Consider the following 19,096-nt stretch of genomic DNA (forward strand, 5'->3'; position numbering starts at 1 on the left):
ACTTTTGAAAATTAAAAACTAAAAACAGTCTTTTGCATGTTTTCAATTTCCTTCACAAACTGAGTTTTGAAAACAATTTTTGTTCTCTATTCATTTTGGGTTGCCAAACAAATTTTTTAGTTTTAAAAATAGAAAATTGTTTTTGAAAACAAAAAATAAGAGAAAAAACAGTTACCAAACATATCCTAAATATCTTCTATTCTCTCACTTTTATTTCCTCTCCCCATTTCCTATCCTCTCACTTTTTTACTTTTCCAATCAAACGAATTCTAAAAGTGGGTCATTATATATGGTCTGGGTCAAAATTTCACAAATAAATTTAGCTTAAAATGCAGAGTTCACATTCTATACTTAACTAAAATTCATTTTAGTACTCAAACAATTTTTTTCATTCAATTGAGGCTTTTAAATTTCAAAATTATTCAATTTAAAATTTTCATCTAATTCTATTAAAAAAATTGCTATTAATTATGCAATTGCAATTAACTAATAAAACATTTAAAAAAAAATTCTCTCATAAAGATATGAATGAAATAAATTTAAAATTTAAAGAACTCAATTAAACAAAAATAATATTAAAGGCACGAAATGAAATTTAGTCAAACATAAATAGTATAATTTGTATATAAGCCTTAATTTAATACCGTCGTTAATTTTGGGAGTGTGTCCATTCCTCTTTTGTCCCCCGTAATTTCTTCTTTCCATTTTCAAGTTCTATTAAAAAACCCATTTTGTATTTTTACGTTTTTGGAAGGGGAGAAACTAGACAGATGTAAAAGGAGATAAAAGCAGAAGACCAGAAAAAAGGGCCATTCTAACTCTGTAGAGTGAGTAGCTGAGGAAAGCGTTTTGAGTGAAATGATATTATTACACATACGATGCTATCCTGCTTATCCTACACCACCTAAATTGAGCCAAGAGCTTAGCAAAAACCCAACTTCATATCCATCTTCAAGTGTTCTTCTCTGTTCCTCGGAATGCAAACTCAAGCTAAGCTCCAAAGCTTCTTTCCAGTGTTCTTGCACCGAAAAGGAGAACACCCATGAAGCCTCTTCTCAGGTTGATTCTAAATTACTACTTGCTTTATCTTAATTTAATTCCGTTCGTATCATATTCTGGGTTTATCCGAAATTTTGTTAAAGATTTTTTTTTTCTACATTAATTGATAAGTAATTCTAACAATTCTGACATACTAAAATACAGACATGGGTGTTTCAGAAATGGGTGTGCAAGACATTGGTTGCCAAGGTTTTTCTGTTATTAGAAGAAACAAAAACATTATAGGCTATATATATTGTGAATGTGAAATGGGGGTTTAATAAGTGTTTTCAATTACTTTTTTCAGGGGCAATTACATAAGCAATACAGAAAATGTGATTGCGACATATATGCTGAATAATTAGAATGCATTAACTACCATTTTCAATTATGTGTATTTTGTTACTAATACGGGGATGGGGTCTTTTGTGATCCTTGATTGTAGGGCTTCTCGGCACTGTCAACAGATATTCCATGGGATAGTGGGAGTATATGGAGCACCATGGCTTTTTATATGTTTATTTTGCACATTCCTTTGAGTTTTGGAGGGTTGTCTGTGGTTGCTAAGATTTTGCATGAACCTCATCTTGATCCACAGACTGAAGTGAGTGCATTTGATCTTTCTGATCAATATTTGCCGTTTATTACACTCTGTTTGGTTTCTGGAAACAATGAAATAGGAGAGAAGAAAATGATGAAAAGTGATTTACAAAAAAAACCAATCATCATTGTGGCTTTTTTTTTTTTTTTTGATAAGTTTAAAAAGAAACTAGCCAACCCGAGTACATTGGGATGTGCTGTGGGGGCAAAAGTCAAGAAAAAAAAAACCAATCATTGTTATTTTATTTTCTTTTAGTATTTGTTATTATTATTATATAAAACTCTCTTTGTTTCTCATAAAATGCAACTTATCTAGCTCGGAAGGTGCTTTTAGGTGGGGGCTTATATTGTTTGAAATTGGACAAGTTTGAATAGGCATCTGCAATTAAGGCTAATGACACACCATGTAATCAAGTACTCGCCAAACCCTTGCTGTTTTTTTGGTAAAAGGGACAATGATTACTTAAAGGCAATGAGTCTTGTTTTTGTGCCTCTCGCTCTATAATGTGGAGACTCAGATAAAACAAGAATCTAAGCAATAGGGTGTGGTAATCTGGGCACTGTGTAACCTAGTTTTTTTATCTCATGAAGGAAAATTCTTCATTTAATTTTACTTTTTTTTTTTTTCTCTTTTCTTCAATGATGATGCTGAGTGCATCAGTCTAACTCTTTTGTGGACTCTTTTTCTGATTACATTCTTGCACATTGTGTTCAAATTAAGAATCCCAAGTTGCTTTTTGTTGCACTTGTTTGTTCAAACTCTCACTATTGCCTGTGATTCTGATAATGAATTTGCTCACTGATGACTGATGTTTGACCCCCTTGCAGATATTATCACTGCTTGCAGTTCAAATTCTAGAGCTCATTGGGACTCTGTTTCTACTACAGTGGACTGCTAAGCCACAATATAAGTTTATAAACTTCTTTAAAACTAACAAGTTATCGAAAGAGCGGAACTGGTTGTTGGCAGCAGTACTAGGATGTGGGTTTCTGTTTCTGTTGGTTTTCATTACATCAATCCTTGCCGACAGATTGATTGGGCCCAAGGTTGGTGCATTACAGTTTTCTGCTGATCCACACCAAATCTTGAGATTAGTTTTTTCCTTTTTGTTCATGAGATTATCTATAGTTGTTGAGTAAGCTAATCTTTTGAATGAATAAAAGACTAATATGATCCCAATATTTTTGCGATATTTATGTCAAACAGCTGAGGAATTGCTTTCTCATTTGCCTAACGCATACATGTTTATTATTGGAAAACTAGATAAAGATACAGTGAGCCAGTTAGAGTGTTAGTATACTTAGGAATTGATCGAAGATGAGTTTTGGTAGTTGAGGGGGTTGTATTCTTTGCATAGAGCTTGATAAAAATTTTCAGATGATGAAAATTTCATTGAGAATTATAGGTTGTACAACTTGTATTATGATGTGCATAGTTCTTCAGACAACTAAAGCATGTAGAAGAGGTTTTCAGAGCAACTTCAGCTTCATGAGCTGTGGTGCCTAGCCAATTGTGCTACACCTTGGGGATCAATTAAAGAAAATTTTATAGGTTTAATTGAACAATTAGAATTTTCCAGGCTGATGCATTAAGTAGCAAATCACATCTGTTTTGCAAGTAGTTAAAAAGGAATGCTTTCAAGAAGAAGATGAAGAAGCAATTTAGGATAAAAGTCTCAACAATCATTCATATTGTAAAGTTGTAATTTACAACTATGTTTATTTTGGCTTTTATTCCGTGCTAAATTTGATTGTAATTATGCTCAATCTTATGTACCTTGTATTTCATGTGGGTTTTATTTGTAAGGGTTGTGTGTGAGAGAGAGTGTGTGAAGACTCAAGGCATTTGAAGACTAAAGCTGTTTTCGCGGGTATCTCGCGAGTAAGCTTCCCGCTAAGTGATGCATGTGCCCTGCACATGACTAGAACGCGAAGAGTCAGGACAAGATAGAGACAGCTGGTTTTCGCGAGTGTTTCGCGGGTAAGGCCTTCCCGTGAGACACCCGCGAAATATTCTGTTTTGCCAGATTGTCATTTCTGATACACTCTATCCTTACCCACACTATATATACCCACATTACCCACAGATATTGAGGAGTGCTTTTAAGAGAAAACCCTAGCCACAAACTTTGAGAGTTAGAGGTTATTATACCCACAATTCTCTACACAATTACTTGTGGATTTTCCTTAACTCCTACCTCTTCATTTCCATACCATTGAGAGGTTGATAGTCCAAACACTTACCACACCCTTTCAAAGTATCAAGTGAGGTTTTGGTGCTGCTAGGAAGCATTGGAAGAAGCCAAGCTTTGGTGGATGCAATCGGGTGTATTGCGGGATCCGGAGAGCTAGATAAGACACGGTTCTGAAAAGCCTTGTTGGAGTAGGAGCTTGGAGGGTTTAGGTAGGCTTGGAGGGTTTTTTGCTATTCATGTATCCCAACTGATTTTCTAGTGGATCGATTACCGTTTGGAGGGCGACGGAGAGGTTTTACGCTGAGTACTTTGGTTTCATCTTCGAAAACACATTAACGTATTATTTTGTGTTTGCATTTTTCTTTCTTACTCTTTTACCTTTCATTTTATTGCTGTGTTATAATGATTATGGGTTAGAGTAGTTTGTTTGTTTATCCACTCGCATTTACTCTTTTCTGCACTTTGTATAAGTTAGAGTAAAATCAATTGAGCCGTAATCTTTAATTTGAGGGTCTAAATAGCTCTTGTGTTTTTAACACATTTTCGAGCTTTCACATATGTTTCTTAAGCAATCACTCATATACTCTGTCAAAGAATTCAACCACACCCTCAAAAGGAGCTTCTAAGCTGCTGTCTGCACTTTTTTTAATTGAAGATTTGATAGATTGGATTGACGTAATTAGGTAATTGGCACTTCTGATTCTAACATAGACTAGGACTTGAAATAAAAGTTATAGTCCATCGGACCTGAGACCAGACCACATTATTGGATCTATTCTCAAAATCTAGAAGTTAACAGACATTCTTGACTCCTGAAACCTACAGAACATGGGTTAACTAAAACATCAACATATAACCTTATAGAAAAGATAGACTATTAGACATAACTTGTTAACTAGAAATTCCCCAAGTGGGTCTCACATCAAATTTAGATAGTATTTTCTAAGGTATCTTATGCCTGTAATTTTATTTTTTCTTTAACCTCTTCAAATGAACATTGTAATTGCATCTTTGGAATTCAGCCATGCTGGTCAAGAGTTGCAAAGATTGGAGAATTTACACTCATAAAAAATCTGAATTATTATTTTTTAATCTGGAATTTAGTATATTTTGGAAGCTGGATGGTGAAGGATCAACTGATCACCATTCCTGGTTATGGGTTAATTTCTAAGGCTTTATATTCTATCCAAATGCTATGGGGAACAAAAAGAAGTCGTTTAATTTCCACAGTTTTTTAAATGTTACCTCATTATATATTATGGAATAAGGAAAAAGAATGATTAGTTTGGTGGCATCTATACTTCAATCTATAGAGTGCACTAAAAGAGTTCTTGATTTCTTGTCATAGAACTTCATCTTAGGGCATTTGCTTGGGTAACATGCTTCAAGGCTTTGGTGTATGCATACAACACCTTATTGCTTTAGAAGGAACTCATAAATTCTCACCTCTTGCATTGTTTTGTTGAGTTTCTAGTTTTATTTTTTGGGAGGGGCAATTAGGGGGTTTTATTTCCTCCATATTTATTTGTTCCTAAATATTGCATTAAAGGAGATAACGTAAATCAGTGGAGGCTGGGGCTTTACAGGACTTGGAGCTCTGAATTTTTGGAAATGCAGCTTTCTTTCAAGTAACTTCTCTTATGATATTTGCATGCAGGCTGTGAACAACCCTGTATTGAAGGAGATCCTCCTAAGCAGCAAAATTTCAAAAGCAACTTGTTTCCTTGTTTACTGTATTACAACTCCCCTTTTGGAAGAAACTGTTTACAGAGGGTTTCTGTTGAGATCAATTTCAGCCACAATGAAATGGCAGCGAGCAATCTTCATAAGCTCAGTCATCTTTAGTGCAGCTCACTTTTCCGGTGAGAACTCTTTACAGTTATTCATCATTGGGTGTGTCCTTGGATGTTCTTATTGCTGGACTGGAAATTTAAGTTCCTCCATTTTAATACATTCGCTGTACAATGCCATGACGCTATTATTAACATTTTTGTCCTAAAAATTTTATCTAAGCCATTTTGATAGCCAGGGATTTTGTGGAAGTTGGACCTACTTTTTTCCTCGGGTCATTGATATTAAATCTAACTATAATACACTATGTGCACTTACATTCAGTTATGAAATTGGACCTGTAAGCATCCACAGGAGGAAAACTTCATGATTTATTCTCCTAACGGATCTCTCTTAAGCCAGGTCAATATATGTCTATATGTTTGAGTAATTTGTTTCAAAATCTCCTAAGTCTTATTTTCTTTCTTACTTTTTTTTTCATATATCATGTTTAATTGTTCTTGTAGCAAACTATATAACATGCTATTTTGGGATAGATATGTTGTAAGATCATCTACGTTTGGAAAGCATGACAAGATGTATGCTGCTTGAACTCAATTGACAAACTCTTTCCTTTGTTTTCCATAGCTCAAGGATTCTTCAAACCCAAGATTTTCTTCTACTCATTAGTTTTTTATATTCCTTTTATATAGATCAAATGTGATAACAAGAGAGGCTTTCTACATTGCTCCTATACCGTTATGTATGTAATATACACTACATATGCATTACTATTTTCCTAGTAATGTATGTAATATAGGTATCTAGCTATCAGTATTATTTGTTTGGCTACATGATAACGGCATGCAAGAAAGACAAGAAAAGAAAAGAAAAAGACAGCGGTTAATAGATTCTCTTAGGAACAAAGCCCAGAGAGAGCCTCTTTTTTTTTTTTCCCCCAGGAGAGAGAGCCTTTTTGATAGGGCAGGAAAAGGCTCTTCTAATGCTACTGTATGATTAGAATTCTTTGGATCTATGAATCCACCATAGCTTGGACGGAGAGCTTTACCAATATCATAGTCAATTGGATTGTGGACCCTCCTAGTGCCTTGATTAGCACCTCGTGAAATTCTAAGATCACTATTGAATCCCCCAAGTACTGCAACATGAATCAATTTTTGTAATCTGAAGCATATACTTCCTGTGAGCTGAATTTGTAGCAAGTGTATGATCATTACAATTTACAAGGCTTCCTTTGTAACCCCTTACAGCAACACCAAGAGCAACTTAGTCTAAGAGATTGTGTTTGCTCTAAAGCCAATCTTAAGTGGACCAAACTAATCTACATAAACCATTGGTGTTTAGTTGATTTTAGAACCTTGGAACTGCAATTTAAAGTGATCACACATTACATTATATAGATGATAGATCATTCTCTTTCAAGTTTTTTTTTTATTATTATTTAAGAGTGGGGATTTAAATCCTAGATATATTGGAAACACCACGAGGTGTCAATTAGCTGAATTACAAAGCTCTTAGCGTACTCTTTCAAGTTGATCAAATCTTGCTCAACAACTCAAGCACAAAGAGAAAGAAGATAATAGAATGTTGCAATCAGCGTCCTTGTTCCTTTTACATAACTAGCATGCGACAATTTGTATACAAAATTGTGAACAAATAACAGTAGGGTTTTTTTTTTTTTTTTTTTTCTTTTCTTTTCTGATGAGTAATGTTACAGTCACAAACTATTTTATAATATTTTTACAAAATGTTGTTGTAACAACTTCTTACTAGTTTTCAGCTAGACCCACAACTAACATCACTTTTCTATTTACCAATAACTACTTACCACTTCAGCTTTTTTAAAAAAAAAATTGTATCTCTAACATTATTCTTTTTTTTTTCCTTTCCTTTTTTTACTTTTTTTTTTCTTTCAACCACCTTTTTAGTTTTGCGATGACGGCCCCAAGTTAATATTATTTAATTTTTGTCGTCAATGCTAATAATGCTATGTTCACAATATTTCCATGACAAATTTTATGTGGCTAGTATCAAAAAAGTGATGTCAATGGTGAGTTAAGATTATAATCAATAATAACTTATCACTTAAAATTTATTATAAAAATATTGTTAATATAGCATTACTTGTAACTACTATCATGGGTCCTGTAAAGGTAGCGTCGCTTATTATTACTATAGACCATTTTTTATAATATTACTTTTTTGAAAAATATAAAAAACTTTGCAATAAAAAATTTCAAAAAATATTATTCAAATCAATACCTCCTTAACTTTTCCCTCGTTATTATTGCCAATTTTGAGGCTATCTAAATAGATGGTGGGAATTATCAACGAGTTGGAATTAATATGCACTTATCCACTTCAAGGTGGTTGCTTGATAATATTAATTGAGCATGAACTGACTTATCCCACCAACTTTGATCCCACGTTTTATACTAGATTGGCTTCGAAATTAAAAGCCCACTACTTTTTTGAGGTGACTTATTTCTTGGACAAGGTGGTATTCTTGAATCAAGAAGCTTTTTCATGTGCCCATGGGCCCATGGTGACATTAAAAGGAGACAGAGTCTCCTCATTCTTCTAGACGGATCTTTCTTGGTTATCCAAAAATAAATAAATAAATAAATTTCTAGAGAATTCTTTCTTCGTCTTTTCTTTTGTCACCCACTTATTTTCTCTGTGCCACCAACTTATTGTGATGCTTTACTAATTTGACAGGAAGGCCAATAGGGCCCACTCTTAAGAAGAATTCCTAAAATGATTGTGGTCCCAATGTCTTAAACATTATCATTTAGCTGGACTACATCAAACCAAAATTAACACTAAGTTTTGAGCCATGTTTATTATGCACACCTTAATATACAAGGCCCCCCCAAAAAAAAACTGAAATCAAGTCATGATTTCCAAGTTTTTACCTTATGTTTTTTTATGCATTTTCAAAATTGAACTACTAAATCTAATAACGCACAGGTACTTGGTAATTTACAAACTTTAACTTTACTTTAGAAGTCATTGATGTACTTTTTTAATGACCTTAAAGTATCAAAAGGCTCATCTCTGACTCCTTAAGCTCATTTTCCAGCTGGTGAAATCAATTTCGGTACCCCCTTTTTTTTTCTTTTTTGTAATCTAACATACTATAGCTGTGTCTGTGTTGGCATTAAAGTTGCAATTATTTTAGACTAAAAACGTAGGCATAATATTTATAGTTGATTAATCATTAATCATTAATCCATGGTGTAAAGCTTTTATATTTGACCGTTGTGGCGCGTTTCATCTTTGAATTGTGTGGCAGATGGATATGCATTTACAAAATGATAAGTTTATAGGATATCTAGTGTTCTTAAATTGATAAGTTCACCAAAAATTTTGTAAAATCTTATCCCTCCATTTTGAAAGGAGTGGATAACATTCTATATACTCATCGATATTTAAACAATACTAATCATATTTTGTGTTTTATTTTTAGAAATAGTTTGTTATTTATTTGAATTATTGAGGATGATATACAAAAATCCAATTTATTCTCCAAATGATAAGTTTTAAAAAATTTATTGTATAATTGTCATAAGAAAAAAGTTTGAAAATCTCAAAATTCTAGTTCATTTATGATAATTTCAAAATATCGGACAATTTGGTGTTGAATGAAATTCACGAACCACATATATATATATATATATATATATATATATATATATATATATATATATATATATATAAAAGAACTATTGAATTTCATTTTAAGAACTCGCTTTTATAAGTCATTATTGATTGTCCATGAATTCACCATTTTAAAAATGCTAGAAAGTGACCGTATGACATACCTAATAAAGATACAAAGGTTTTAAAATGCATCAATCAATTTTTACAAATTTCTATTATATATATAAGGTTTGGATTCAAAATGCACCTAGGGTAACTTTAAAAATGCTAGAAAGTGACCGTATGACATACCTAATAAAGATACAAAAGTTTTAAAATACATCAATCAGTTTTTACAAATTTCTATGAGAGAGAGAGAGAGAGATTGGGTTCAAGATACCCTTAGATAACTTTAAGCAATATTACACTACTTAATTTTTTATAATTTTATGAGAATTTTGACAAATCCACTGTTAGATTACATTATATTTGTATATTCTCCATACTTGCAAAATTTCAAAATAATCAAAGATTAATAGCTATGTCATCAATCAATTATTTAAAATTCAAATTTTTTGTAGTTTATAATAATATATAAAAGATAAGTTTACGGATCGAATGATAAATAAATCCAATTGACATGAAAATTGGCATAAATGTTAATAACATTTAGAATATGTAATTTAACGGTAAGATTTTCAAAATATGAATTCATAACAAGTTATTGGGTAATATAATATTATTTAGATTTATACCAAGTATAACTTGAACTCTCTCATTAAAAAAAAAAATATATATATATATATATATATATATATATATATATATATATATATATAACTTGAACCTAACTCTCATATATATATATATATATATAACAAAATATCAACCATCAAATTCAAATAGTAAAAATCAATCGACATCTTGATAAAATCTTTAATAATTAAATAAGACATTTAAGATAGACGTTTGAAACTCTCCCAAACAAATAATTTTCAAATAGCAAGTTGTTTTTTTTATTCTTGCCCTGTTCTGGGCCCAAGTAGAGTGGGCCCCACAGACAGTAACCTATTAGGTATGCTGAGTTGGGCCGAGAAATAAAAAGGCTACATCGGTCATGTGGGCCCAAATAGATACCCCACATCCCCATATGCTTATTCCGCAATTTGCGTGAAAATTCAGCAAGAAAACATCAAAAAAAAACTCCGAAAACCAAGACAGCTACTAGATCTACGACACGTGTCCCTAAATCGCTGGATCCCACGAGGTCATCGTTTTTAAAAACAACCTAGACTACCCCAAGGCAAGAAACTACTTCCTAGTTTTTTTTTAGCAGCTCACGCACTGCCTAAAAACTAGAAATAACAAAAAAACCTAAACGAAGAGCCTTAACCCCTCTCTCTCTCTCTCTCTCTCTCTCTCTCTCTATTTTTATACATATATTCAGAATTCATATCTGTCTCTCTCTATTTCAAAAAAAAAAAAAATGGCTGGGTTTGAGTATCAGGTGAAGGAAAGGGCCAGGGAGCTCAAGATCTTTTTCAAGAAAGGTGTGAAGATTGTGGGAGATTCATGCAAGAAAGGCTGGAATAAAGTCAAGCATATCAGACGCTGATGTTTTTTCAACCACCTCGTTTTCATGCATGCCTAGTTTTCTTTGGTATCGTTATTCCTACTATCATAGCTAGGTTTTTTAATGTAAAGATCTGAGTCCATCTTTGTTTTTCTTTCTTTTTTGCAACTATTTGATTGTTTGTCTATCTATCTTTTCTGTTTTTAATTATGGGTTAATTTCGAACACTCAAGTGTTGGGGTTTGTATTATTTTTCTTTTTGATATATTATATTTGTTGGGTTGATCTTTAATTTTGTGGATGATTGGTTTCTGTTGGCTTTATTTATAAATTATTTGTTTTTGGAAAGCAGTGGACTAGTATTTTCAATTGGGAATCTCTATGAGATCTTATCCTGTGGTGACACCACGTCACATCAGTGGAGTATGATGCTTCAACTGATGATAGGGATCTAGATCTGGGCAGAAGCAACCCAAATTGGGGCTCTGAATCCGAACTACCACCAAACACTGGTCCAAACTACATCCGACTCCAGCCTACCTTTTCTTTTTTCTTTTTGGGGGCCATTGTGTCCAACCAACTACTATTCTATAACTTAACTTATCTCAGTTTGAATACTGTCAATTGTCAACCATGGGATTTGTTTTAGGTTCAAATTTTCTGAGATTATTTTTATTGTAACTCTATAGTCACAAAATATATGTTGATAGTAGATATAAGTGATTCGATACTGGTCTAGCTAAAATCCAATAAAAACTTCTTAACTCAATTATTGTCAATTGTGTGCCGGAAGCACTACTCATTTTTAATATTTTTTTTATTTAGTGATTGGTTCTACTTTGCTCAATTAATTAAGTTTATTGTTGAGAAATTCGAATCTCATCTATACCAAAAATTGATTGGTATCTTAACTTAATGATATTATCAAGAAGTTGACGTTATTGGTTGAAATTCTATCATATCTATCAAAATGATGATAATAATAATTTTTTCTTTGGAATAAGTCTTAAATCAATTTCGCTGATACCTTTGTTGAAGTTTAGCATGCTATAAAGTGAGAGGTCTAATGGATCTATATTTTTTTATAATTTTTTTTTCTCTTTCTTATTTTTGTTCAAGTGAGAAAAACAAAATGTCAATGGATTGTTAGTTTTTCTAGGAAAAAAGAGTGCTGAACAATGCGAATGAAACAAGAAAACAAAGAACTTTGTTAAAATTTTAGCAAGTTCACGCCATATGGTTGAAATTTGTTACCCCTTCACGATTTATATCAGTACTAATTAATAATTAAATTTTAGTTAAAATTTATTTGAGTCCATAGGTAAAATAATTTTTTTTATCAACTTATAATAGTAATTAGATTTACAAAGCATCTTATTGCTCAAGACCCTTGGCATGCTATTAATGTAGCAGAAGAGGAAGGACGACAAGTCTGGGGTTAATTCTTTCTATAACAAAGTTAATACTTCTTCTCAACTCCCAAGTGCTCAAGTTTATGGTTTCACACATCACTAATTACGTACAATTTCTAATAATTATAAGACAATTTTTAAAATTTGAGCCCCAATGGTTCCAAAACCTCAAACCCCAATGCCCTCGAACCTTGATCTATTCCCGCCCACAATTGCTTTGCCCAATTCACTATTAACAAATATTTATGCCCAAGATCTTAATATTCGTGTACTCATGAAGATCTTGTAACACCAAGACCTAATGGAAGCACACATATACATAGCACACTCAAGTCTCAAGACATAAATTTTCTTTGGGTAAATTACAAAGTTAGTCCTTATACTTTACATCATTTGTTAATTTGGTCCCTAACCTTTCAATTGTGTCAATTTGGTCCATAACCTTTTTAGTGTTATGTTAATTTGGTCCTTACCGTTATCTTTTAGATAAAAAAAATCTGATGTGTAATAAAAAGTGATTTTTCATGCCACAACATTGCCAACTGTACCGCCACATCTTATTTGTTGTATGTATGAAAAAAAAAATAAAAATAAAAAAATAAAAACCCTATTTTTGTATTCACACATGATCAGATTACCCTTCCCTAAAAATTTCTAAAATTTATAAATCCCTAAATCTTTCTTTGTCTATAGTCCACATCTCCATCTCTAATCTCTTCTCCCTCGTCCTCACGTTCATACCCCCATTATCTTTCTTGCAACTTGGAATTTTCAGTTGCTTTAGCATTGACCATGAACAGATTCTCCCTCTCCCACTGTGAGGAGGATTTCTCATTCCACTCCATCAGCAACAGGGAAAATCCAGAAGATGCACAAGTAATTGGTCATTGCATCCTCCAAACATTACTCAAATAATTAAATTGGATTTGTTCAAATTCTACAGAAAGAAATCGATGCACCATATATTTAAAAGAGCAAAAATCTATCAAGACTATGCAATGTCTTCCCAGCTTTCTTCTTTGCTTCTGATGATTGGTATATCACAGATAGCAAACCCAAATGGTCTTTTAGAAAACAATGTCAAAGAACTGTATGGCTTAAATTATGCAAAGAGTAAGCATCCAAAAAGAACAATTTTCAACCTTTTGGCTTATAAGACTCAGAAAAATCAATCTCCATCCTTTAGGCCCAAAAAATAAATTCACACCCAGATTTTCAGCCACCACAGAAGCAAATTCCAATCTCAAAATACTCCTAAAAGAATTCCTCTCTCTTTCATTATGATCAAGAGAAAGAACTTATCTGCTACCTTTTGTAGAGATCCTAGTTATTACTTCTGAGTTTGGTACTTAAAAAAGGGTCCACTATCCCCACCATTCATAAAATATTATCACCTTTGATTCAGAAAGACAGTTAATTATTTCCCAATATTTTTCACCTTCGATTTAATTAAGGTTTTCTTTATTCAAAGTTGCTGGAAGAGAGAATGCACCAGCATCCTCGTTGTTTACAAATATTCAGGTTTATGAGCATGAGGATGAGGGAGAAGAGATGAGGAGATGTGTAATAACGAGAGAGAGAGAGAGAGAGAGAGAGAGAGAGAGATTTTTAGGAATTTTATAAATTTTAGAAAGTTTTAGGAAAGGTAATCTAACTCAATGTGAAATTTGGGGTAATCTAACACATGCCCCATGCATGATGGGCATAAATTTAGGCCAATTGCGCATGAGTTTTTTTTTGAAAACAAAAGGGTTTAAAGAAGATTATTCTTGATGCTCTCCTTAATCCGGACTATGTAAATCACATTGTGTCGCCCTTGCTGGATGATTGCAGGACTTTGGCCAATCGGTTTCGCCGAATCTGTTTCAAGCACTGCTATCGTGAGGCGAATGTTTGTGCTGACAAGCTGGCTGGGCTTGGAGCAAATCAGTCTTTAGATTTCACTGTTTTCCAAAGTCCGCCTGTGGACATTGTAAACTTCCTTGAGGAAGATGCTAGTGGGATGTATCGTTCCAGGCCTTGTACTGTGAACTCTGTTTCTTAGTTTTAATGTTATCCCTCTGTTTACCAAAAAAAAAAAAGAAGATGAGGATATATTTGCTAAAGCTCGAGCCATACTTGTTGCCCCTGAATATAGTATCTTCAGCTTCTACACATTTGGATTACCCAATAAAAAACATCTTGTTGCAAATTCGATCTTTATTTGGCCAATTCTGTTGAAGAGGTTCTCCTAGATGACTTTTCTCAAAGTTGCTATTTTTTCTTCTTTTTTTCAAAAAAAAATCTGTCAATCCATACTTTCATATGTTCCTAAAAAATATGATGACACAGGTTCCATTCTCTCCATGCTCATCATGGACCAATATGGGAATTCTATTAGAGAACTTTCTCAACTCAAGTACAAAGGAGATAAAATTGGGGCTTTAAGTCAGGTCAATTCGCAAACCCCTGATCCAAAAGAGTGCTTCAAGGCTTAGGTGGCTGCTGCTTTAAAAGATTTAACTAATGCTTCTCAAGAATTAATGCAAGCTGAACAAGAACGTTGAAAAGCACAAACCGAAGTTAACAAATGCCTTCTGAAAAAATAAAGCCAAGACATATCAATCGCTCCAAAAGAAAGGAGAAATATCAAGGCTCTTTCTAAATCTGCAGAATTTGACTTTCTCAGTGGCCTACATTGCGTAGAAATTAGAAGTATTTGGAAATTCATTCCCAATGTATTAGACCAATTTCAATTCCGAAATTATATCTACACTTCCTTCATATACAACCCTTCCTTATTTTAAATTTTCTTCTATATACATTCATTGCACTGTGATCCATTATTTTAATCACTAATGCCCATTTTAACCATTCATTTGGCCCCTGGAAATATGCATACATGCATATCTCAAAATTTTTTATGTTAGTAAGCCAATTCATTCATGCTTGGCTTATATAATTTTAAAAACTTGCCGTTAATGGATATTGGATCTCGCATGCTCATTGCCACCAATATCCATTAACTTATAAGCATTTCCATCAAAGACCTCGTTGATTAAGAAAGGTCCATCCCAATTAGGAGACCATTTACCAAGATATGGATCTTTAACCCCTACAGGCAAAATAACTTTCCAAACTAAATCCCCAATAGCAAAAACATTGCATCCTAATAATCTAAATGAGTCAATTCATTTTGCAATGTAACCCTCATTGATGCATCATGGCCAAAAACTAAAGAATATGGGGTAGTGTTTATGCTCAATTCTTTTGGAAGTTCTATATGCCCATAATACTTCAAACAATAAGTCGTCCCAACTTGTAGGATTTCTAGCCACTACTTTCCTCAAATTATTCTTGATAATCTTATTAGTGGCCTCTGCTTGACTATTTGCCTGTGCATAATATGGTGTGGAATTCAAAATTCGAATACCATATTCTTGTGTGAAGCCTTTTATTCTGGTTCCATTGTCCACTGTTATAGATTGAGGAATTCCAAACCTATGGACTATCATTTCTTTTATAAACTAAATAACATCAAACTCACCCACTTCCTTATAAGGTTTTACTTCAACCCATTTTGTAAAGTAATCAATTGCAGCGATTATGAAGCAATTTTTCTTTCTTGAGATTGGTCTGATTTTTCCAATTAAATCCATTGCCCGTCCTCTAAAGGGCCATGGTTTTATTATCACATGAAAATCTGAAGCAAGAATCTTAGGAATTGGTCTATGTTTTTGGCGTTCTACACAACCTTGTGCATATTTAATGCAATCTTTCAATACACTTGGCGAATAGTAACCATATCAGTGTATCAACCATTTCATTTTTATATTTGATTAGTGTGAATCACATATGCCTTCATGGACTTCTGCTAAGATTTGCTTTGATTCATCATCACTTATGCATTTCAATAGGATACTGTCAACTCCTCTTTTGAATAAAGTTTCATCTTGGTCTCCCATTAAAACAAATTTCCTAGCTTTAAGTTTTAAAGCATTATTTGTACAACCACTTGGGTTTTTTAAATAATCAATGGTTGAGTTTCTCCAATTATTAACTTAGGTATAAAGATGAAAAACCTGGGTCCTTAATTCCCTATCAATAACTGATGGGAGTATCCTTCACGCTTCTTATTCCCGTTTCCAATAATATCTCTAATTTAATGATCAAAGCCTTATACTCAACTTGACTGTTAGAATAATTTCCTTTTAAACTTAAAGGCCATTTGAGTTTTAATCCACATCAGAGATTCTAAAATCACACCAAAATCTGCCCTATATGTGGTACGTGAACCACCAAAATTTAATTTCCAAGGGGCTAAAGCAACAAACATGGTTTCGTTTATATCTGTAAATTCATCGCATGGATGATCTGTGAAAAAATCAGCTAATGCTTGACCTTTTATTGCTTTTTGTGATACATAAACTAAGTGAAATTCAACTAAAGCTAAACTCCATTTACCCATTCTACCATGCAAAATAGGTCTAGATAACGTATATTTTACTACATCAGTTTGTGTGATAATATAAGTTATATAAGAAAGCATATAATGTCTTAACTTAGTAGCTATAAAATACAAAACCAAACATAGTTTTTCTATCATTGAATAATTTAATTATGCTTTATTTAATAATCTACTTAAATAAATAAATAAAACAGCCTATTCAAGGCCCTTATCATTGTCTTGAGCCAGCAAAGTTCCAATAGAATCTTGAGTCGCAGATATATGTAACTTTAAAGGTTTCCCACTTCTTGGAGGAATTAACACTAGTGGTGTGGACAAATATCTCTTAATTGTATCAAAGGCCAATTGATGCTCTTCATTCCAAATAAAATCTTCATGGTCTTTCAACCTTAATAAAGGAGAAAACACCTTGGTTTTACCTACAACATTAGAAATAAAACTTCTTAAAAAATTAACTTGTTTCAAGAACCTTTGTAATTATTTTTTATTGGAAGGAGGTTTAGCCTGCATGATTGCCTTGACTTTGTTTTGGTCTATCTCAATTCCTCTATTATGCACAAGAAAACCTAGAAAATTTCCTGCTTGCACTCCAAAGGCACATTTAAGAGGATTCATTTTCAATTAATGTTTTCTCATTCTTAAAAAGGCTTTCTCTAAGTTTTTTAGATGGGTATTAAAGTCTTGAGATTTAACCACCACATCATCTATATAAACTTCCATAAACTTCCCAATCATGTTATGAAAAATTAAATTCATGGCTTGCTGATAAGTCGTACCAACACTTTTTAAGCCAAATGGCATTACTACCCATTCAAATGTTCCAATAGAACCTGGACATCTGATGGTAGTTTTGTGGACATCCTCTTCTGTAATGAAGATTTGGTTATAACCTGAATGCTCATCCATAAAAGACAATAGTTTGTGTCCTGCCACTCCATCTACCAATACATCTGCAATTGGCATAGGATACTCATCTTTGGGTGTTGTTGTATTTAAGTTCCTAAAATCTATTTATACTCGTAATTTGCCATTTTTCTTAAGAAACTAGAACTATATTAGAAAACCATTCTAAGTAACTGGCTGACCTTATGAATCCTGCTTGCAATAATCTTTCGATCTCTTCTTTCACTTTCAAAATAACCTCATTCGCCATCCTGCGAGGAGATTGTTGGTGTGGAAGGTGCTCTTTCTTGATTGGAAGTCTATGCTCTACTAGTGTTCTGTCTAAACCTAGTAATTCAGTGTAATCCCATGCAAAGCAATCCTTAAACTTCTTCACAACAACCAACACTTCATCGAATTGTTCTGGTGTAAGGTGACTACTAATATACGTCACTTTCTTTTCTTCTTCAATTCCAAGATTCACTTCTATCAAAAGGTCTGGGATTTACTGAGAGAATTTAAACCAATTTTAACCTAGTTTCCTATCTCTCTTTCTTCTTCCAATACGCAATCTGCGAAGAAAATAATTTGTTCTATTTTATTCTCAATAGTATAACTTATTACTTTGTCTTCAGCTAGTTTAATGGCCCTTAATTTCCCTAGAGTAAGTGAACTACTCATCACTAACGGGTTCCTCAACTATATATGGCACTTGTGGCTCTACGATGTTATCATCAAACCATTCCTTGCCAATTTCTTGGTTAATAACATCTTCTCCAACATAACACGGTTGTTCTCCAACCATTTCCACCCTTGTTGGCTTGCCATTGTAATCAAACCTTGTCAATTTCAAAATTCCAACATTTTTGTTATATAATTGAGCATCAATTGTATTATTACATGCTTCGAATGGCCTATTATCATTCTTCACCATCTCAATAGAATTATCATCATTCCAAAACATTAGGGATTGATGTAGGTGTTGGAAAAACTGGTTTTGCATCTCATACAAAACCCACAACAGAAGTAACACAAGGATCTACTTCATTCATGAGAGATAACATGTAACCTTGAATTCTAGAACAAAGAAAAGAAAGCATACTTTGGTGTAGTGAAATTCAAAAACAAGACTTAAGAATACCTTCAATCTTCATCCCAATTCCACATGTGCCCAAGATTAGTGATCTCTCAATTAGTTATTATGTACGTTGATTTTCCTTTGGAAAAGTTTATTTCCAAGATTTTGTAAAGAAAAACTATTTTCTCTTCTTTTAATCATACATACATTTTAACTACCTTGGCAATTACTTTATATAATAATTCTTATTAAATAAATAACTGATTATTTAATTGGGTTAGCCTTTTGGGCCAGCCCAATTGGGTTTAAGTGTGTGGCTTGGGATGAGACCTAAGGGACTAATAAGGCTCTATCTCCAATGGGCCTCAGACTTATCTGTCAATTCTTAACAAGTCCAAAGTTACCATTAACTATAGAACAAGTACCACTATGGAAATA

General features: G+C 33.0%; 1 protein-coding gene across 5 annotated transcripts; it reads left to right on the top strand.

The window, feature by feature from the left end:
- Window positions 1-722: 722 nt before the first annotated feature.
- LOC126695521 (uncharacterized) lies at window positions 723-6,443 on the top strand. 5 transcript variants are annotated; one of them, XM_050392296.1, is made up of 5 exons: window positions 728-1,059; window positions 1,484-1,642; window positions 2,467-2,685; window positions 5,491-5,695; window positions 6,252-6,443. In XM_050392296.1, the coding sequence occupies exons 1-5, from the start codon at window positions 859-861 to the stop codon at window positions 6,314-6,316; spliced, it is 849 nt and encodes a 282-aa protein (XP_050248253.1). In that variant the 5' UTR covers window positions 728-858; the 3' UTR covers window positions 6,317-6,443. The 5 variants fall into 5 exon arrangements, with proteins under 5 accessions (XP_050248256.1, XP_050248253.1, XP_050248255.1 ...); XM_050392298.1 differs by having other exon boundaries at window positions 730-1,059; window positions 6,317-6,443; XM_050392297.1 differs by lacking the exon at window positions 6,252-6,443 and adding an exon at window positions 5,949-6,054 and having other exon boundaries at window positions 730-1,059.
- The last annotated feature ends 12,653 nt before the right edge of the window (window positions 6,444-19,096 follow it).

Source organism: Quercus robur, chromosome 8 (assembly GCF_932294415.1).
Source record: "Quercus robur chromosome 8, dhQueRobu3.1, whole genome shotgun sequence".
Taxonomy (NCBI): Eukaryota; Viridiplantae; Streptophyta; class Magnoliopsida; order Fagales; family Fagaceae; genus Quercus; species Quercus robur.